At 38.2% G+C, this 22472-nt stretch overlaps 1 protein-coding gene across 1 annotated transcript; it reads right to left on the reverse strand.

Annotated features, from left to right (window-relative positions):
* Nucleotides 1–2332: 2332 nt before the first annotated feature.
* On the reverse strand, nucleotides 2333–14195 carry cusr (Copper-only SOD repeat protein). The gene is made up of 10 exons (XM_068320551.1): nucleotides 14002–14195; nucleotides 10244–12338; nucleotides 9268–9367; nucleotides 8024–8101; nucleotides 7630–7734; nucleotides 5083–5215; nucleotides 4806–4920; nucleotides 4341–4465; nucleotides 3315–3392; nucleotides 2333–2813 (listed from the first exon to the last, which is right to left on the reverse strand). The coding sequence occupies exons 1-10, from the start codon at nucleotides 14033–14035 to the stop codon at nucleotides 2722–2724; spliced, it is 2955 nt and encodes a 984-aa protein (XP_068176652.1). The 5' UTR covers nucleotides 14036–14195; the 3' UTR covers nucleotides 2333–2721.
* Nucleotides 14196–22472: the final 8277 nt, after the last annotated feature.

Genomic DNA, 22472 nt, shown 5'->3' on the forward strand with positions numbered 1-22472 from the left:
TTTCGTCCACTAGGAGACGAGAGCTCCGGACCAGCCCTTTTAAAAGACAAGCTCATAGAATGAGGTAGCGATGAAAATAACAACAACTATAAATAAATAAATAAATAAGTAAATATATATATATATATATATATATATATATATATATATATATATATATATATATATATATATATGTATGTATGTATATATATATAAAAAGATCGGTAATTTTAGACTCACGTTGTTGCACCGTGACACCGGAATCACACCGTTATGTATGAGTGCCCAACAATCCAGAACGACTTTACAAAGACGGAGCCTTGAAACTGTCTAAAGATGCCTAAAAAACAACAAAAAAAATAAAAAAAATAAATATTTTATTTTATTTTAATTTGTTTGTGATCAATAATAATTTTCTGTCTGGTTTTTCTTCTACCATATTAATCATTTTTGGTTGCACGACGACTCAATGAATAGTGTTCACACTGCAGTGGAAACTTTTTTTCCTCAAAACTGTTTTGTTTTGACTTGTCACATGCGGACTGATATGTAGCCTGTAGCTGAAATCAGTGTGAAAACCACATTAACCACAAGTATGTTGATGAACTACAGACAATGTCATTAATATGCCAAATCAAACAAACACTGAAATAGTGATCTAGGTATTAGATTTTTGTAATGTTTGATGTGGTTATACAGTATAGAAAGATAATGGTCTTTCAATTTGGCTTGAGAGCAAGAAGACAAAAACCGGAACCATTTCATTCTCAAATTTACAATTTCATCCTTAACATCCCAGTTGTCAGTGCTGTGATCCTTTACACACTTATTGACTTTATTCAACATTGGTGGAAAAATAATTTATGTGTGCGTAGTCAGAGAAAAGTAACATCAATTCAGACCAGAGTTGGTTTCTCTTCGCGATACACTGGCGCTGTGCCTGGAGTGTCCCCCATGTCCCCTGCCTCACGCCCCCAGTCGGCAACCAGTCCAGTCGTTTGTTCAAGATTATGTGTGACATATAATGTAACAGTTACATATTCAAATACAATTGTAATTTTAACTTCCAAATATTTTAGGTGTCAAGAGATTATTTTGTTCTTGGGCAAGACACTTTACCCTTCTTGCATCCAACAAGGAACTTGCTGGTGTGTCAATGTGTGTGAATGTTCCGGTGGTGGTCGGAGAGGCTGTCGGTGTGGATTGGCTGCCACGTTTCCGTCAGTCCACCCCAGGGCAGCTGTGCCAACATATGTAGTTTACCAAGTATGAATGAGTGAATAAATAATGGACCACTGTAAAAGCAACATTGAGTGTCTAGAAGAGCGTTATATAAATCAAATCCATTATTATTATTATTTAACTAATACTGCTGAACCCTTCTATAGTCTTTAAACCACATGGCAAAAAGACATCTTTTATAAAGAACAAATCACACATTACTGCCTCGCGCTGGCAATCGCACCCGGAGTTTGCCCCATCTCACGCCCCAAGACAGCTGGGATAGGCTCCAGTCCCTGTGACTCGCTACGACGAATAAAGCGGTTCGGAAGATGAATGAATGAAATCGCGAATGAATTCATCTTCCTTACGACGAGACAATCGAAATTGTATCTGAATTTAAGTTAGGGAAGCTGACTTTGGGCAAGAGGTAGGGTACATGCTAGACAAGCTGCCAGTAGAGCTAGGCATTCAGAGACTGCAACATCCCGCGACACCCCTGAACTCAAAATTTTACCCTGATCTACCTTCATAGGTTAGGGTAATTAAATAAAAGACCCATGATCCAACATGTAACTGATGCACTCTAATTGTCATGAGGTTTCAGAGATGTGTACCTAAAAAGGTATGAAAGTGAAAATGTGACCTTGACCTAGTTTTTCAAGGTCAATGTTGTGATCTACTTTTCATCCCTGTGCCTCCCTGAATATAACGCCTTTTGTTTCTATCTTATCCAGTTCTATATCTTTGCAGATATCTCAGGATAGAAAATATCTCAGACCGTAGATCAAAGCTAGTGCTTTGATCTATGGTCTTACTCACACTGGCCTTCTCCCTCGTCTTTCTATCATATCCGGTTCCTGAGTGTACAGAAATTTGACCTTGACCTACATTTCTCAAGGTCGAGGTTGTCATCTTATTTTCATCCCCTTTGCCGCCCAAGTAATGTGCTTTTTGTTTCATCTTTCTATCTGCAACGGTTGTGAAGATATTTGGTGGACGAACGGACGGGCGGACATACGGACGGACAGATGGACGGACACACAAACACTGACAATTACAATGCATCACTGCCTCACGGGATGTAACAAATAACAATAAAGATAACTGGCACAAGACATTCAAACATTACTGGATTTTATTAATCATTTCAATGTATTTACACAAAGATGGGATGGATATATGGATAACAAGAAAAGACCAGTTTTCTGAACTCTCACGTATTTGATAAAATGTAATCCTGTCATGGAAAGAAACAAATTCATGTCGAGATTAAACTAAACAATTACCCTGAATGGCTTTTAAAATGTGAAATTCAACATTATGAATTATATTGACTGACAGAACATGACAGATTGACAGAAGTTGTGAAAACAGACAATAATTATTTGGTTAATAGTTTATTAGCTGGTTGCTGTATCACTTGGCAGGCTACATTTCATAAACATATTGACAACTTTACAGTATGAAGATCCATGTAACTCTACAAGTGATGCATAGTACAGCCATATCTCCGAGCTATAATCCAGCTGTCATTGGCAGCAGGAAAGAGAGAGCAAACAGGCCAAGAAGAAGAGATCCTGATACCTGCTGAACACCGGCAATTCCACCTGCAGATCAGAATGAAAATTCCATTATTGGTTTGTTATTCTCTGTACTTTATGCACAGTACTATACAATACAATTAATCTATTTCTGTATTTCTATTATTTTTTGTTATTATCTTATTTTTCTTATCTTATTATATTATTAAATTATTATACATTGTCAAATACTATATATGCCCTCCAGATTTTATGAAATGAAAATAAAGATACTTTATATTGCTTATGAAATACACATATGAAATAAATATGTGCTGAAGAAGACCATTAATGAATAAAACATAGACATTACAACTAGTGTGATCTTTAATACAAGATAAAATAATATAATGTATTTAATACCCAATTATGTTGTAATGACAGCAGTAACCCCTAAATCTCATAGTATGAGTTGTATTACTTGGAACGCTACAGTGTGTTTACGATTTTCACTGCTGTACCAAAGAGAACTGCCGATGAAAAGGTTGCTCCAGTAGAAGGTATAGTTACAGTATGAAGTGTACTTACTTGAACATACGTCTGACATTCCAAATGGGCTCCCGGCCTCAGATCCGATGGATGCCAGAAGAGTTTCATTCACATTTCCTAGAAGTCACAAACAATGAAAAAAGATACAATATAACTTCTGTTACACCAAAAGTTTACAATAATAATTCATATAAAGTAAAATAAAATACATAATATGAATACTATAATTATAATTACAGCTAAAGGCAGCTATTTGATTTCTTTTTTTATAATTAAGCCAGAGATACATCAAAAAATGTTTTTTTAGATGGTTCAGAAATAGATTATACTCCATATGATACAATTTGTTTCTTCCTATTATTTCTCAAGTACATATTCCTTTACAAATGGATTTGCTTTAAACAATGTAATCATTTTACAAACTCAATATTTCTGTTCACAGATGCTGTCATCATCATCTCAGACGCTCAGCTGCACAGTGTCCAAGAAACTTTATGCATGCCACTTTGTTCTCTTACACTAGCATGATAATATTGGAGGAGGTCCTGCAATAATAAGCGCTCCACGTTGTGGGAGAATTTTGAGTTTATAAATACTTTTCTGTCCTGTACTGTGTGAAAACTTTACACAGACTCCTCTCTGCACCACCTGGGACAGAGGAAGGGATGGACAATGAAACACATTGACACTGAAATCTGGAATCAGATTACAGAGCAATGTTTCAGGATTTCTAAAAACTTTCAAAGCTCACAGTTGTTCACTGTACTGACAGGCAAAGCCTTGACACATAGCTTGATGGGTTCCTGAAGCCTTCAGAGTTTATTGATAAGTACAGTGTGCTCATGCACCCTTGCGTGTACTTGTGAATACAGACACCAATTCATCCTGGCCATAACATACTCATTATGTGTAAAGTAGAACTCCTACTTAGCCAGCTTTTATGGTTGTTTTATTTTGGTCTTTCTCTGAAATTAACTAACATTTGCTTGTTTGTTTGGGGGTTTTTTTGTATTTGATACTACAAAATCCTTCGTAAGAATATTCTTTAAATATTTTCTTACTTACCAGCTACCAAGAATTTAACTGTTTGGCATCTTCCTCCAGCTGCAGACACTGGATATCCAGCAAGGATGGTCACTCTTGATTTATCCACACTCATTTTTGAAGCAACATAACTACGAATAGCAGGTCTGGGCACAAATGGACATTGACGTTTGTTAGACAACTGTCTAAACAACGGTGAAACCTTTGAGACCTCTGCTAACCTACTAATTACAGGGGGAAAATACTGCATGTCTACAAATACCTATTACAGTTTATGAAGTTAGACTACTACTAGTATCTATAGGAGCAGAATTTCAGCAATTTGTTCTCAAACTTTCAGGACAACTATTACAAGTTCTGCGGGTGAATTATTTTAGCAAGGATCCTGTCTTAAGTATGACTGTTCATGCTGTAGAAGAATGCAAGTAAATTAGTCACATCGGATGTTGTTGTTTGTTTGTTTGTTTGTTTGTTCATTTTACTAACCTGCTGAAGTTATCCATCGTGAGAAAAGTCAGCGATGCTGAACTGGATACTGGCATGATGTCAGCACAGTCAATGACGGTCGATCCATTCATCAATAGTAGAGACCTGCCAACAACTGCAAACACAGGTCATCATGACCTACATGTCTTTTTTATATTACCACTATTACCTTGTTAATTTCTTTAGAAAACCTATAGAAGGTTCACATTAAAACTTTTATTCAAATTTCTATTAGTTTTTCTTTCTTATTATTTCTTATATAATCTCTGTATATTACTTGTGTTGTCTCCACTCAGGATAATGATGCTGTCGGTGAGGATCATTCTCTGATTCAGGCTGATGTTGCCATGTCTGGCAGATATCTCTCCCGGCACACAGCTCAGCTGACTTTCCACTGAACAGCTAGGGCTCTGAATGAGGAAATAAAAATCAAGTTCATTACAAATTTGACCATCATGACATTTCCTGGGACCTACAATGACCTGGCGTCTCGTCCAGGGTGTGCCCCGCCTTTCGCCCGTAGCCAGCTGGGATCCAGCAGACCCTTGACCAAGGTGTTTGATTAAAAACAGATGTTTGGTGGCTTTTTGTCACGAAAACATAAGCAATCAACAGTTCTTTAATACGTACATGGTAGACCCTATGATCCTAAATTCCAAACATTCTAACATTCATATTTAATACTTAATTCTCTGTGCTGGCTACAATGTGGATGATGTACTAATTAAGCTTCAAGACCAGGGATAATGGCCAGTCACGCGAACATAGTAACAGGATTTAGTCTAATGCGTACTGTCTGTAATATATTTATATATAACGTTACAGTAACACCACAGATTAAGATTTCACATGTCATGCGAAAATACCTCGGCAAATATATATTTTAATTTTTTTGTTCAATTTTTTTTATATATACTGGATTAACCCTCGCAGGGAAATTAGTGGCACACACTCATTAGTACACATGTTAATACACATATATATTAGTCTATACAGCCCTGAACACATAAACACACACAAGGGGGCCTGTATGCATGCACAGGGAGGTAGAGTGGCAGACAGCCCCTTTGTGGAGAGCCCAAATGAGCAGCTTGTAAGGGGAACAGCGCCTTGCTCAAGGGCTCCTCGGAAGTACCCCGGAAGTACACCTCCCACTGTAAGCTCACACTCCGGGTGTATTTTTTGGGCGGGAGCAGGAATCGAATCACCAATCTTGAAACATTGGACGACCCTCTCTACCGCCCACTCTACCACTGAGCCACTGCCGCCCATAGACTAGGTTAACAGACTATAGACTACGTTAACAGTTTGCCCTGATGTTGGTTTTATTTGTAGCCTTTTCGGCTTTCCTAGCTGAGCATCCTCTGCAACGTTTCATCCCACTTTTATCCACATTTCTGCAAACTTCTGAGCAGGAAATGAGCGCACAATATATTGTATTTATGTGCATGGGGACACTTGCGAACATCGAGACTGTCGACAATTCAGGTTATCCCTCTGTAAAAGTTGTATTGGGTCTCCTCGTGGTAACTGGTCTTCAGGTATAAGTAGGAATCAAAGTTGGTTGGATCAGGTTTCTGCTCACAAGCATAAAAGGTTTTGTGACTGTTGAACGCTTGATGTTCTGTTACTCAATGTTATCTATGGGTCGGGTTAACTGAGAAACTTACTAAAAATAAAACAGAGTAACCAAAAATAAAGTGGCGTGTGGGACTTTTGATTACAAGCAAGTGCATCAGCGCATCATTCACATAAGTGCAGTAGAAAATAACTGGCTTAAAGCTTGGCTTAGCCTTTATATCCCCTGAGGATAAAATTCATTCAGCAGAGGTAAAGATGTAAAAGCACCCTGAGTGATTTGTTGGGGTAGACAAGGCTGTAGACAAGACGATTGCAATAGTCCTGAGAAAATGGATGGATGGCTGTACAGTCAGTCAGTCATCTTCAGATTACCACCGCTATATCCGCCGCAGCGGGTCACAGGATGGCTTTACATTACCTGGTAATTTACTGCGAGATAAGGGTCATGTCTCGTAATTAGTAAAATAAAGTCATATGTAATACGTTTCCTTTTATGTACTTCTACAAAGAATTTTTCCCTTGTCTATGCATAATTAATAATGTACTATCTTGTGCTTGGGCTCCTTGTAACATCTAACCACAAAACTAGAAGACTAACAACTATTTCTATGACCTCCACATAACTCTGGAATCACTCATCCAATGTATTTCACACTTGACCAATGAATTTCTTGAGTCCTAAGAACATACAATGTAGAACAGGGTTACTCGACCCCTGCGCAATGGACCGGTACCGGTCCGTGGGTCACTTGGTACTCGGTCACACAAAATGAATATACAGTATGACTTAATTATTCTGTTTTGTTTATATCAGATTATGAATGATACTTGTTTTGGAATAATACCAGATTCTCTGTGCCACATCTGTCTATGAATCACTCTTGATGCAAATCTTCTGAAGGGGCCGCGCCGGCTGGTAACACCACATGCATTAGCGGCATAGTGAATCTCCCGAGCAAGCAAAATTAACAAAGAACAAATGTTGTGATGTTACAAGGACACTGTTAATAAAGTTTCATACACCTTGGATTCATGTTTATTATTCTATTTAGAAAAAAAAAAAAACAGTTTTATGCTGGTCAAATCATTTTATTGTGTTGTATGTATGTACCACGTCTTAAAGGCCGGTCCTTGAAAGGGATGTCTGACGTTAAACCGGTCAGTGGAGCAATAAAGTTTGGGGACCCGTGATTTTGAAGATAGTACAGAGTTGTCATGCAGTCAAAGAAAACTCTTTCCTCACCATTGATGCCATGTTGAAGGGGTTATATACGCTTCCCAGATTTCCGCACTGTTGTTGAGTGGTCGTCTGACCCATACTTTGAATTAACAGCGACAATGTCATTTCCTACAGGGGAAGAGTACAAGTTTGAGAATGTGCATACTGCTTTTTTGTATGTGGCCTAGCATATGTTGACAATGAGCAGATGCTTCAAATATGTTTACATTATTATCAGCCCTCCACCTTAATTATAAATGGCTGTCAAATCTCAAACACATCATGCATCTCTTACTTGAAAATTTTCTATGTCTTTTTGTGAGGAACTACATTAAATTTTACCGATAGTAATTGACATGAGAAAAAGTAAAGGTTGCAGACCTGTGTACATGTGTATTATAGAATACTGTGTACTTACAGTTTCTCTCACTAATGTTTGCAGATTTATCTCAATGATGACATCACAGGTACTGCCATCAGTAAACATCTGCTGATTCTGTAGAAGGAAGAGAAAGACAATGAATAGTTTCAGGATAACTGGTTAAAGGAGAAGAGGGGGCTTTAATGAAATGTAGAGGCAAATTTATCACCAGTTGGAGTTTGTTGATACTACACACTATGTGACTCTCTATTTAATCAGCCTGATTAATGTAGCACATGCATCTACTGCTATATTAAAATATTTTAATGCTTTTATCTATGAATGTAGTTCACACCTCAATAAGAGCTGTCCTCAGGACAGCTGACAAAGTCAGCTGTTCCCTTTGTGAGGTTCCTCATTCATGGAGCCTGTAGGTTCCACCATCCATAACAGATTGATGCTAAACTAAGCAATGATTTCCTTCCATTTAAACTAGCTGCTTTTTACAGCCCACCACAGACATAATGAATTCACTATCTGTCCAGCACAGCAGAAATACTCTGACATATTTTTATGGCAGCTTGGTCCCAGACTAAGTTAGTTTAAAAGAGTGTTCTGTCTTCCGTAGGTATCAAAGAAGACAATTTGATGTTCATTTTCATGACTTGTTGTTGTGGAAATACCATAATTTGGGTTCTGGTGAAGGACTGCATAATATTGACCAAAAATAATTGTCTTTTACATGATTATGGATTGAGGAAATGGTTTGACATCCATTTCAAAATTACAATGTCAATGCCATAAGCTACACATTGACATAGTCTAAAGAACCATTGTGAATTTCAACTTTTGTAAAATGGGCAAGGAGTCAATGAGTCGATCCCTTTGCATTATTATAAAATAACGTTGCAATTGCGTGGTGGCAAAGTTTAGTAACACTATCTTGATAAAGAAAAAAAATGTGCATCTAGGTACACGTTACAATAAATCTAGAGTGAAAAAGACCTACCCACACATTAATGTTGTTCAGAAACTGCTAAGCACTCTACGTGTGTTAAGAGTTATAGTGCGCTTAAAATAAATTTAAGTTTCCCATAAAGTTTAGGTAGCTTATAGGCTCAGTGAAAGCAGGATGATTTCACTGGTGAACATTTTCATTGTTTGATGGGAAATTTAGCTCATGTGTACTTTTAGTGAACCTTCACTTTCCAGAATACTCTACTAACACAAAAAACAGGCGTAAAGAAATGTTTCAAATTATACAAATGTGTATAATTCATGATAGAAACTTTTTCTCTTACCAATTTGACTGTTCCATTTACTGAACCACTGAAAACAGCCTGGGCAGTAATCAAATGAGCTTCTGAAGATTTGTTACTGATGATGTTAGCACACTGCAATCTGTAGGGAAAACATGCACATGTACAGACATCCAAAAAACAAAAGACAGAACGCAATCAAATCATAGAGTTAAACAGTAAAATAATAATAAAAAATGATAATAAAAAAAAAGGCAAGTTGAAGGTCACTTTCAAATAAATTATATATAAGGTCACCTTTATATTGCCTTTGGACTTTCGGAGCGTGTAGTGGAGCCTTGACCTGAATTTATAAATTCTATTTTTTTAAAAAAGAGCACTACTACACTGAACATTGAAAAATAAAAATTTGAAAAATATCTGCGTAAATATCTATTTGACTCCGTTAATGGGACTCCTGCTCCAATCGACTTTCGGCAAGTGTGATGCATATTTTTAGCAACAAAAAATAAGAAAACTAATATCTAGTTTCATTTTAATTTATTTTTTTGTATTTATTCAGTCCATTTTTCTTCTTTCCAGACATGTTATTACAGTGTTTCAAGATCAGAAGAATCTTCCAGTTTACAACTACAATAGAAAAATGAACGAACACAAATGAAATATACTTCAATTGGATATTTATATTTTATTTTCCCAAGCCACATGGACCCACATGAGGTTCCAGAGCCACGGGTTGCCGACCCCTGGTCTACATCATATAAGATGTACATACAATGTAAATATGTCTTTTCTGCAACAAGAACAAAAGCCCTCATGGTGTTGGATAGGTTTCAGTGATTAGAGTGTCTTATTTATAGTACCCAGCATTTCTTCTTCACCACAGGATAGTAACCTCTGTTGATCTTATGTGCAACACATCTTTTTTCTCTCTTTCAATTTTATCCTGTTTATGGTCTGATTAATAGTTGGTTTCTTTTAATCAACACATTACAAAAAGAAATATATGTGTTCTTACCTTGATCCATTTGGGTAGTGAACCACTATTGACCTTCCCACTACACTGTAAGGTCCACTTAATGGCAAGTAAGGGTCCATGAACACAGCCAGAGACTCATCGAGGCCATTCAAAGTCCCAAATTTCCCACTGAGGTCCCCAATCTCATACTGGTCCACTGTGCCAACTCCAGGTTCCGGACTCTCTGATATGTTGAAATTGAAAGGGTTGTAGTGGCCCAGGATATTTGCATTAGAGCAGGGATCTGCACTGCCAGGTATGATGGGCAGGACATGAACATGGTAACCCCCAGCTGAAAAGTTCAGATTCATTAGGGACACATTGATTGTCGTGGGGCCTTGTGGGACAGCTTGGCTGAAATATATCTGTCCTGTGATCATCCCGGGACCTTTCCAGGGACCTAAATTGGCTCTAGGGACCCGCACTTTTGTGATGTTGGCACAAGCAATTCTGGTTGGTCCCCTTTCTTCTTCATGGAACACAATTGAACGGCCAATAATGCCTGATGCAAGCAAATGGGAAGTTACATCAGTGAAGAAGTATTTTGCTTCCACACTACCCACATTGGGACCAAAGTTAACAGGGCCAAGCTTATTGGAGAGGTCCCCCACCTCACAAGCTATAGGAAGAGAGCTGCTACAGTACATGCTATAGCTTATATCTGTTGTGTTAACGTTAAATGGGTTCCAATGTGGGCCTGTTGTACTGCAGCGGTTTTCATCATTATCATTCTCTGATCCAATGGGATAGTTGTGAATATGATAGTTGTGGTTTGTCGTTGATGCCATTGTGGCATTTGAATATGCCAAATCCATAAAGATGGATACATCAGACAGAGGGTTGTTCTGTAGCTGGGTGAAATATATATCACCAATTATAAGGCCTTGAAGTCTGGCCCTGCCAACAACCACTTCACCAGGATAGCTGATGCTGGCACAGAGATACCTGGACCCATCTGTTGATCTGTGAATTACAATTGAGCGACCTACAATGCTGTGATTTCCAAAGAGAGGTAGGTTGAAATCCTTAAAAGTCATGCTGACCTCATTTTGACCTGCAAGTGACATATGCTTAGTGCTGATGTCACCAACCTCGTAATTGTCATGTGTTGAACCAGGCCCACTTGGGTATGTTGGGTCATTTATGTCCAGTCCAAATGGATTCCAGTGGCCACCAACATTATCATTGGAACATAAGCTTGATTGAGATGAACTAATTGAGAGGATAGGAAAAAGGTGAACATGGTAAGTGCTCACTCTACTCCGTAAGTTAGTCAGGTTCACCCACATCTCTGTCACACTGAATGGGGAGGCCTGACGGAAGCTGATGTATCCCCTGATCCCTCTCATGTTCATGACAGCGCTAACTTGTTTCTCTGGCACATTGTAAATACGAGCACAATTGTAGCTTGGCCCCATTTTAATTAGAAGAAAAGTGGTGCTTGTGTCGAAGTTGTTGAGGTCAACACGAGATTTCGCAGGCATTGATGGGATTCCAACTTTCACAACACTCAGGTTAGTCAAAAGTGAGGCATCCAAGTTGTTCAGAAGCATACTACAACTTGGAAAGGTGCTTGTAGATCCATAGAGGGTGGTATTGGATTGTACAGCATTAACCTGACCAATTGTAATTAGGTCTACTAGAATTCGGTGGTTGGGCTGATTTTCATTACGACGAATGTAAAGATTACCTGCAATAGGGCCAGTGAACCTAGCCTGAGAGGTAAAGATTGTTTGAGATTGGCTTATTACTGTGCATACTCTATTGCCGTTGCATGTATACAAAGTTAGTGAATAATCGTCAAGGTTTGACCTGTCAGCAAATAGGCCTGACACACTGACAGTGGAATTTGATGTTGGGTCAGCCATGAAGGTGAAAATGCTGGAACCAATATTTGCCTCAGTACAAGGCTGAGCAAAATGGCCATACTTGACAGGGAACTCACTAATGGACAAGTTAACTGAGCTACATGATCCAGCACCAGAAACCATGATGGTGGCTGACTGGTTGGTAGAGTTAAACTGCACTTCTCCTTTGACTCCTCCCATATTAAAAGGGGCCTCAAACAGAATGCAGGAGACGGAATCTGAAAAGGCTGTAAAATAGAAAGTGATAATTAGGGCAAAGGAAAAAGCATACCTGAAGTTTTAGTATTGCCTATCCCCACCTTGTATTGGGTGAGAGAATAGGTTCTGGCTTTTCGAGCATCAGTAAATATGTAACTGAATATCAAACTTTAAACAAACAAACAAAGAAACTTTAAAAAGTGTAAAGACTTGTGAACCATTCTAATATTTTCTGTAATAGATTGTCTTACACCTTAACAATTGCTCCCAAAACACTAAATTTATGGAATATATGGCCTTCTATTCAAGATTTGCACTTGCTGCATTATATTGCCCCAGAGTTTTGCGAGTTGAACACCTTTTTAAAAAAAACAACAAAAAAAAACAACCCATTTCATATAGAAGAATAAATGTTTTCTATATATATTGTATTATGACTATGTACTCCATTAAATGGGGAAACTACAGCCATTTAAGCAGGGTTCAGAGTTTTACTTGGGTTATGGCCCTGAATTTCTCTTTTGCAGTCAACATGCGGTATAGTTCATATGAACAAGTCTTTTCAAAAACTATATATGTACTTCACCAATTATTAAACAATTGTTACTCTCCATCATATGCATTAATATCTTTACAGTCTACAACACTGATGGATGCACTGCATATTATATATAATACAGTATATATAATGAGAACAGGTTTCATGACAATTACAGAGTTACTTTAGGAATGAACATCATCATTTGCCTGGCATAATGAATCTGCAAAAGTCTTAGCATTGTAGTTATAAAAATTATTATGCAATTGGCATTGGTATTATGAACCCAAGTAGGCCATACATATTGAAATGCAGCATTTTTAGAATTGAAAAACAATGCATTTACACTTTATGGGACAATAGGCGTGTCTGTAAAGAAGAGGGGTACCATTGTTCAAATTTTTGGGGATGAGGGCTAAACTACTAACTTTTTATTTTGAGACAATCACAGATCTGTTATTTTACCCGACACATGAGCATTTCCATAAGATGGGTTACTCAGAGATATATGCAGATACACTAATATCCATCCATCCATTTTTTGCTGCTGTATCCGCTGTAGCGGTTCGTGGGGAGCTGGAGCCTATCCCAGCTGGCATAGGGTGTAAGGCAGGGGACATTCTGGGCATGACGCCAGTGCGCCGCAGAGCCACACACAAAGACATACAACCACACACACACAGTCACTCCTACGGGCAATTTGAGATCGGCCAATCTACCTGAAGCGCATGCTTTTGGAGGTGGGAGGAAGCCGGAGAACCCGGAGAGAACCCATGCAAGCACGGGGAGAGCATGCAAACTCCGCACAGAGCGAGACTCGAACCCGGACCTGCCGTGTTGTGATGTGACAGCGCTACCCACTGCACCACACTAACATACAATTGCTTAAATAAGTTAAGCAAAATAAGTTATAAAATAAAGAAAGATTAACCCAGCTCTACAGTCTTGTGCCACATGGCACTGAATAACTGAGTTGGCAGTTTTACCCAAACAGAACATCAAGCATGACAATAAAGCTATGATATATATTTCAACATTATCCGTTGAAATATTATCTTCAGATCCCTACACTGCTAACAAGGATCCTTAACTGGACTGCTGAATAGATGGATTTTTATATGTAATCTATGTAAAAGCCAAAACTCAGTACTTACCCAAAATTATCAGGGCAGCTGTCAGGAGAATCATGCTGGCAGATGTGTGCAAGAAACAGCAAAAAGAAAAACAAAAAAATCCAAAACAAAAATTCTCATATGCAAAAAGCCCTCATTGAATGCACTCGAGAAAATAAAAACAAGAAACAAAAATAAAAAAAAGACTAACTAATAATAAAAAAAATAAAATTAGCTCAGTGACAAGAGCAGAAGTACAGTGACAATGAAAAGAATGTTTTTAAAACTGTGCAGCCTCACTTGTGCTTTGGCTTATAAGCCATCGTCTGAATATGTTGACCTGTGATTGGTTGTCAGGTAACAGTGTCTCAGGGGAGGGACACAGAATATTTGGCAACTTGGATGATGGGAGGGGTTGAGCTGTGCCCTTCCTGGCCATGCACAGCTCAACACAAAATACAGGCAGAAGAAACGTCATGTTGATTAGCATTGGCAGGCTTTCAGTTCTGTTTGCCACCACTTATTTCAAACATGCAGTTAAGTGACCTTAAAAACTCATGGACCTTCAGAGAAAAATCCAGGTGTGGAGAAATTTACATGTGATATGTTATTTGGAAATGGGTGTGTTAAGTATCTCACTGTTTCAATGTGAGTTTTTAAAATTAAGGCTTTATTCCCAAGTTGTTTTTCTGACACAAACAATACAGTTTGTCTAATTAATAAAAGCAGATAAATATTGAAACTAAATCTGATAAAGGAAAAATAGAAAATACTTTAATATATGCTGCATAGGCATGCTTTGTGTAACTGAGAACAAATCATGTCACAGAACTGTGATTTTTCACCTGGAGGCTGAGATGTGGTTCTTCAACATATTTTTTCAGTTCCATTTCTGCCTCTTCCTCTTACTCATTACAGCATATAACTCAGCATGCGGGAGGGATGAGGAAAAAGCAAAAAGAGAAGAAGTAACTCGTTCCAAGAATAGAAACCCAGTGACACATCCTTGTACACTTTACTGGTGGGCCTCAAATCTATTTACACATATTGGAGGATCTGTGAAGTGGATCAGGTCCTTCAGTTGGCTTGATAACATCACTGATTGCAGCAGGAGCTTAAATTGTGTACAGAGGTTCACCATTTAGAGTCACAAAGTGGAATACCAAATAATAGATTCATAAAGTAACTTTGTAAAAAAAAAGAATCTTATAATATAATCTTATGATATACAGTACTGTAGCCATATAGACCCAGTTTCTTAATAAACCTTTAACTTTTAACTTAAACCTCCTTTAACCTTTTAATCTTGTCCAAACTACCCACATTTTGGTTCAAGATAATCCTGATACCAAAAGAAGCACAAAAACAAGTTTTCTTGTGAAGGAAGAGTCACTAGGTGTCATACGGGCTGGCCACTGCTCCTAAGGGATGTGTCAAATGTAGAGAAAACATTCCAATTTGACAATTAATAAAACCAATAAAACCAATAAAAGCATCAGAAATACTTCTAAGTATCCTTCTGAGTCCAAGCTTGGGCTGTGGCCTTGGTAACACCCTGGATTCTATTCAAAGTTTATTGTCAAATGTTCTTCAGAAAACATGCTTCCACAATCAATGAGAGTTTAGTAAATGATTCTAGAAATACACATGTACAAAGTGAAGTGAATGAAAAATGTTAAAAGTCAAGTGTTGAACCATGCCGATTAGGAATTCTTTAACCTAGAAGTGTTCTACCCTAAAATAAATTTTGTTGCAAATCTTGGTTTCATCCAAAGAAATTGTTAATAGTGTGTGCTAAGACATCTTCATCAAATTGTGAAACTTAGAAATTCATTTAAATTGATGCCTTTATACATGTTCACAGAAGGAATGTGAAACACTTACAAAAATAGGGAAGGAAGGCCATTTAATCTGTGTGGATTCGACATAAATTATTTATACTGGTGTATTTTGAAATGTGCAGGAAATTCATGATCAAAAAATATTATTTTCGGAGAAGAAAGGAAGTGTATTTGGGAGTTTACACAATCCACGAAGAAGACAAGATTTTCATGCAGATTTTATCTCAGGAACTTAACATGTAAACAGTAAGATAATAGTTTTAATAATGGCTTATTGGTTTGCCCTCAAAGATTCATATTAAACTGCCTGAAAAATAGAGAAAAGTCCTCATTTCTTGAGTTGGACCATCTCATTATCAGGGGTGTCCATAATCAGGGGTGTCCATCCATCCATCATCCGTCCATCCATCAGGGGTGTCCTTAAATTAAATTTTGAAAAAGGTAAAGTGATTTATTTAATGTCTTAAAGGGTTAAACTGTCTCTCCTTGGTATTGTTCAGTGAACCGCTCCTACTTTCTGACTCCTGCATTCAAGTACTAGCGTTATTGTCTGCAAGAAAACTTAAATATGAATGACATCTTTGCTGGGTGTATGCCCAGAACGTTTGTCTGGGGTGTATTTCTAGGGTGTTGACAGAAAGAGAGTGACAGTGTCATGACGGAAATATAAACTCTTCAGCAGCCTCACCTTGACTTTCTGTAAATTCCTTGTTGAAGATTACAAAAGATCCACACCTCAATTAAATATTTTAGTCTTATCTACCTGACTCACTCTTCCTTTATCTGACAGTAATTTTTGTACGTTACACTGTGATCCTGACCAAAGCTCTGAAATAATAAAAGCCTAATTGTAGAATTTGTGCAAAGCACTGTTCATGGTTCTTAAGTTTGGGTCAGTCCTACCTGATAGCAAATTTCATTCATCCTTTGTCATTACTTTTCTTTGATTCATAAGCTTCACAAAGCAGTATGGCAAAAATTGTGGATTTTAAATGTACTCAAAAGGCTTCTGTTAAATTTAAAATTTAGATATGTTTAGTTTTTTTAAACAAAATTTTGTGTTTAAATAAAATCAGTTTATTGGTTATTTATATTTTTAAGATTATTACATGCTAAAGTACATTTTTCTAACAGACAAGATTGTGACATTTATTGGAAAACCTGTCAGTTTCTGGCATCTTCAACTTTTGGCACATGCTTCGTGACAAATCTTCAAATGAATCTGGGAATGTTGTTGACTACACATTGACGCATGTTCTCCAAGGAAGTTCCTGGTCCTGGAACATATTTTCATGTTTTTCACAGTTATTGAAATGATGAATTCATGTGTGAATAATCAATTCAAACAACAACTGACATGTCTGCAGCTTCATGGTTTGGCTACAGGTTCAATGTCTCATTGATATATTCCCCTCCATCCAGGTTGCTGGTAAATTAAAGAAATTGCCTAGCTGCTTTCTCACACAAAAGCATACTTGCTTTCTGCCTTCTGCGGGTTGAACTTTTTTTTCCTGATCAGTATTGTAGATTTTATACTCAATATTGTAGAGTCACTTCCATTATCATAATCAAAGCAAAAACCAGCATGATTTATTTGCTTAACTGGACCAAAGAGAGTCTGATGTTCATAGTGTTCTTACATTTCAATAATCATTCACTAGTGTCTAAGCAGCTGGAAATCTGTGTGCTTTATCCATCCTTCCTTTAAAAAAACAACAACTAGGTTTTGATTTAGTATAGCACTCAGTGATTCAAGTGAAAGAGGAAATTAACCGGGAGGAATAATCTACGTTATGCTGTGCAGGGCATGAGGGCACTGGAGCCAATCACGTGGCATTAAGTGAGAGGCTGGTTAACCCTGGAACACCTGACACTTCATCATTGTTGAACAGAGCCAATACACAAGTAACCCAATTTAGGACTGATTTACATGGTAAAATTTTACTGCATTTTGAAAAAGAAGTTATGCTTTTCACTTAGATATACAAGAGTATGTACAGACACTTTAGTTTGTATGTCAGGGAAATATTTGGCAGTATAACTGTTTTAAATCATCTCCAAAAAAATATGATCCCACTGTGGTTGAGACAATCTACACTGGAAGCACATTCATAAATAAACAGAATTTGCAGTACTAAGAATACCAGACAGTCAAAAAATGCATTTTTGTTCTTGTCCTGTCCGTATATGCAACTAAGGTTTCAACTGTAATAGATATTCACGACTTGAGCACATCTCTCCTTTCCTCGTATCCTTACATTGGCTACCGATAAAATATAGAATAAAGGTCTTCACTGTGAGGCTCCATCTTACATTGAAGATTTCATAGAACTGTGTCACCTTCACAGGGCTCTTCATTATGATGATGTAGGATTTTGGGTAACCAATCAGGTCTGCAAGAGTCGAAGAGGAGGCAGAAGTTATAGCCTAAGCCTAGTTTTTTTTTTTTCCCCTCCGGCTCTCCCATTAAAGGGAGTTACATTAATTACTTGAAGTGCTTTTGTTATTTCTCTTTCTTTGCTTTTATTGCTCATACTACATTGACCCTTCTCATGCTTGCAAGATACTGCCGCTGTCAGTGTGGTTCTACTTGACAAGTGGCGAACAATAATAGAGACAAAACATCTCAAAGTGTCAAAATCCTGCTCCCACTTCACAGCTGGATTTCAGCTTTGGATAGCAACTCTGGGCTGTCTGCAACTCTCTCCCTGTCTCTCTCTCTTTCACTTACCCTGTGCCCATCCCATTGTATTTCCCTCCCACCCAACCTGTCAAGGTGGATGGCTGCCCTTCAGAGTCTGGGTCCTGCCTAGAGTTTCTTCCCCAGTAAGGGAGTTTTTCCCTGCTGCTGTTGCTAATGCTTGCTCTGGAGGGTTCTTTTGGGTTTTTCTGTCTGTGAAAGTGTTTTGAAATTTCTGATGCTATTAAGCAGTTTATTAATAAAAGTTGATTAATAGATTGATTGACCTGGGGATGTGTTGTGATCATTTACAGAGGAGTTGCATTTTGGCCATTCACACACCAATGCAGCATTTTCAAAAGATTATACCCTTGAGCTTTCATTTTGATTTGAGGTACTGTACACCCATTCACCTACGCTGTATGTTTTTCTATTCCACATAGAGTAGTCTGAGATTCCCAGGTGGATTTGAGCTAGACCTTTTTTAATTGGATGTAGTAAAGTATTATTATGCTATCCTCCATATCACCATAACTGCCATTGTCTTGATCTTAAATACCTTTAACCTTCTTTTTCTATATTTGGGAAGGCACAACACGCACCCATGCTTGCACACACGCAAGAACGCAGTTGTTGTCTAGATATACAGATATGGCTCTTGCACAGTGTCAAAGATTTCACTTTTTTGGTGGGGGGGTGTCTGTTGTTTACAGTACCATTTTTCAATAGTTGGCTGACATCAATTTCACTGCTTCTTCGTTTAGGGTGTGAATTGTTTTTGAAACTGAACCCAATATCGCTCAAGAACAAATAATAAAATATGTGTTGACCGGAATTAAATGACAAAGTCTTTTACTGTTCAGTGTGTCACTTCCTGCAGAACAAGTTCTCGAGGACTGCATGCCTGATTGGGCCTGCTGATAATACCAAACCCTACATACAATGATTGATAGGTATGTAGTTGTTTGGGGTTATGAATGCATTTCCTCACTGGCTGAATTACTTTACAAACAAGGGGAAAAATTGAAAATAATGATAAAATTTATTTGGCACAAAGATTTGGCTGGGGGTATGACTGAAACGCAAATTGTTGTAACCGCGGTAATGGCAACATTTTATTGTTTTGAGGAAAAGGTACATGTCATTTGAAAATTCCTTAGTAACACCACATGCAGCAGTAAGGGGTTCTAATGAAATATACTGTATATACACACCACAAACTCAAAGAGGAATGCATGAGGAGAGGCCGAAGAGCTCACAGGGGGGCTTAGAGAGGTGAGATTTTGATGCCTTGCTTCCCACTCCTTACAAGATCTACACCCTATTATGGCATCACAGAGGCTACAAAGTTGAGAGCAATCAAGTACACCACAGAAAGTATGGGAAGAGCCTCAAGGTAAATCTTGACTAAAAGATGAGCTACAAGTCAGGTTCTGATCAATCCATGCTGGGTTGCCTGAGGGAGTTGTCTGATGTTGTGATACCCAAAACAACCAATGATCTGAGGAAACATCACTGATAGTGTATTTTGGCAAATCCATAGATGTATCTTTATGCATATTCAAGGCTGGAAACAGGTGCCTACATATTTTATAAAGACATTTTGAGGAATGAAAGGTTTTTTTCCCTAAGACAATTTTTAACATAGCATACAATGCAGTACACAATCAGTGTATTTCAACACAAACTGATTATGTTTACAGCTGTTGTCCATAATAATGCACATAACAGTCTACAAAACCCTGCATGCATTCTCATTTTGAAGCCATTACTCTGCTGCTTTGCCATATTTACTACTGTCTTTGAAGAAGAAGAAAGTCCACTTTATTGTCTCCTAAGGGGAAATTGTCTTTCTAACTCCACACTACAGTTACATGCGTATACAGGATGTGTCAGATCATGCATACATTGTTGCATACAGGCCCCTGAAACACAACACACTAGGGGCCTGTAGGCCTGCAATTAGTAACATCAAAAAGTAGGGGGAGGCAGTGACAGGTCACGAATGAGGGATCACGCACCAAACGAGCAGCTTGTAGGTGGGACGGCGCCTTGCTCAAGGGCCTCGGCAGTGGCTAGGATGTGAGCTGACACCTCCCACTGTCAGCTCACACTCAGGAGGATGTCCTGGCGGGAGTGGGAATCGAACCGCCGTTGGGTGGGCTATGTCTGGCCTTCAAGACGTCTGCTGTACCATTGAGCCACCTGCACTCAGATTCTTGACAAAATCACTCTTTAAGCAGAAAAGTGCTTAGATAACTGACAGTATATTAAAAAGAGTTTGTGGAAGGGCTGAAAGAAAAGAGGAAATCTTTGTGACAGTGCACATTAGCGTCTTTAGCTTGTCTTGCTAGTCTTATAGGTCTTACAGGTCTCTGCCCCTGAGCATCATGAATATCTTTTTCATCTTTTTTGTCAACATCATACCTCAGACCTAATACCTTTGAGTCCCTCGATACTGACAACATCCTTGAAATGATAAACATTTTTAAACCATCTTACTTTGTTCTTAACCTAATATCTTTGAGTCCCTTGATACTGACACCATCCTTGAAATGATAAACATCTTTAAACCATCTTACTTTGTTCTTAACTCATGCCTTTGAGATTCCTGTAAGAGGTATGTTCAGCTGTCAGTTGCTAAATTCTTCACATAATTAGAATATTCCTATTGACTTTTTCTGTCACTCCTTGTTCCGAGAATACAATTGAACTTCTGCTGAAAGCGCTCTTTACAGTCTTCCTTACTGGAAAATGTTCAACCATTGTCCAATTGGTCTTAGTTGCAAAGGGTTAAAAGAGTGCTGTAGCTAACTTTTTTTTTTGTTTTGAATAGAAATAAACTTTAATTAAACTTTTGGTATGATATATTTATATAATGTACTGAACCCCTGGGGGAAATTAAGAGCACACTCTAGTGTTAGTCAAGGGCGCCTCGGCAGTGCTCTTGAGGTGAGCTGACACCTCCCACTGTCAGCTCACACTCTGAGTGGCTGGGTGGGAGCGGGAATCTAACCACAGATCTTGTGAACATTGGACGACCTGCTCTACTGCTGAGCCACTGCCGCCCTGGTTGGCATTTTGGTTGGCGTATCCTGAGCAGTTTAACCCTAGAGAACCCACACACATTTATCCGTACAGGAAAATTATGTGGGTTATACCACAGACCAAGTGGACCAAATAGAACACATTTCTGAAGTTTTTTTCAGAACAATAAAACTTAGTTTTATTATCATTTTATTACTATTTTGGGGAGATCACTTTCTGTCACAGACACATGACTGTCACACGGTCATGATACCAGGATGTTGAGTGTACGTCACTTAGGGACTTAACGAGTTAAAATCAGACATAAAGCTTTATAAAGAAGAGACGGACATTCAAAGTGTGTGACTCCGGTGTCACCTTGGGTCCTCTCTGGTTAAATTTTTTAAAATTTCTATTTACAAGACATATACTGCACTTTAGAGTCATTGGTAACTAATCTTTGAAGAAAAATTTGGACAAATTACCAACAGTATTTGGTAGAATGTGAACTTCTCCCTGTATTTATCCAGGCTTGGGATCAGCCAATAGTTGACACTGGCTTGTGCCCCTGTAGGACTGCAAATACCAGGGATTGAACCTGGGGCAGCATACATGTGCAGTATGCACTCAACCACTGGCCTACATCCCCGGCAGTACTTGCTGGACCATTGCTAAATCACAGTGATCCTTTTTACTGTATCAAAACAGATCAATTCCTAGCCCTCTAACTTATTGGTTCTTAACCTGGGTTCGATCGAACCCTAGGGGTTCGGTGAGTCGGTCTCTGATTGCTTTCTAAATATTTTAATTCATAGTAACTATGTTGAGCAAAAAAAGAAAGTGGTTGGAAGAATATATGCAATGTGAATTTACATGTACTGTATAATGGAAAGTGATGGGAGTCAGTGTTCTGCATGATTAGCAATGTCTAGTTGAGCAACTCTAGTCTCGCACTGGCAAAAGTA

Source organism: Antennarius striatus, chromosome 8 (genome assembly GCF_040054535.1).
Source record: "Antennarius striatus isolate MH-2024 chromosome 8, ASM4005453v1, whole genome shotgun sequence".
Lineage (NCBI taxonomy): Eukaryota > Metazoa > Chordata > Actinopteri > Lophiiformes > Antennariidae > Antennarius > Antennarius striatus.

What these genes read in the sequence shown, in the direction of transcription:
- cusr (XM_068320551.1), bottom strand. Translation starts at nt 14,035, where the DNA reads ATGATTCTCCTGACAGCTGCCCTGATAATTTTGG. An exon ending in AGCTGCCCTGATAATTTTGG is followed by an intron (nt 12,339 to 14,001) that starts GTAAGTACTGAG and finishes TCTATTTTACAG; the next exon opens with CCTTTTCAGATTCCGTCTCC. An exon ending in CACTACCCAAATGGATCAAG is followed by an intron (nt 9,368 to 10,243) that starts GTAAGAACACAT and finishes TTTTCCCTACAG; the next exon opens with ATTGCAGTGTGCTAACATCA.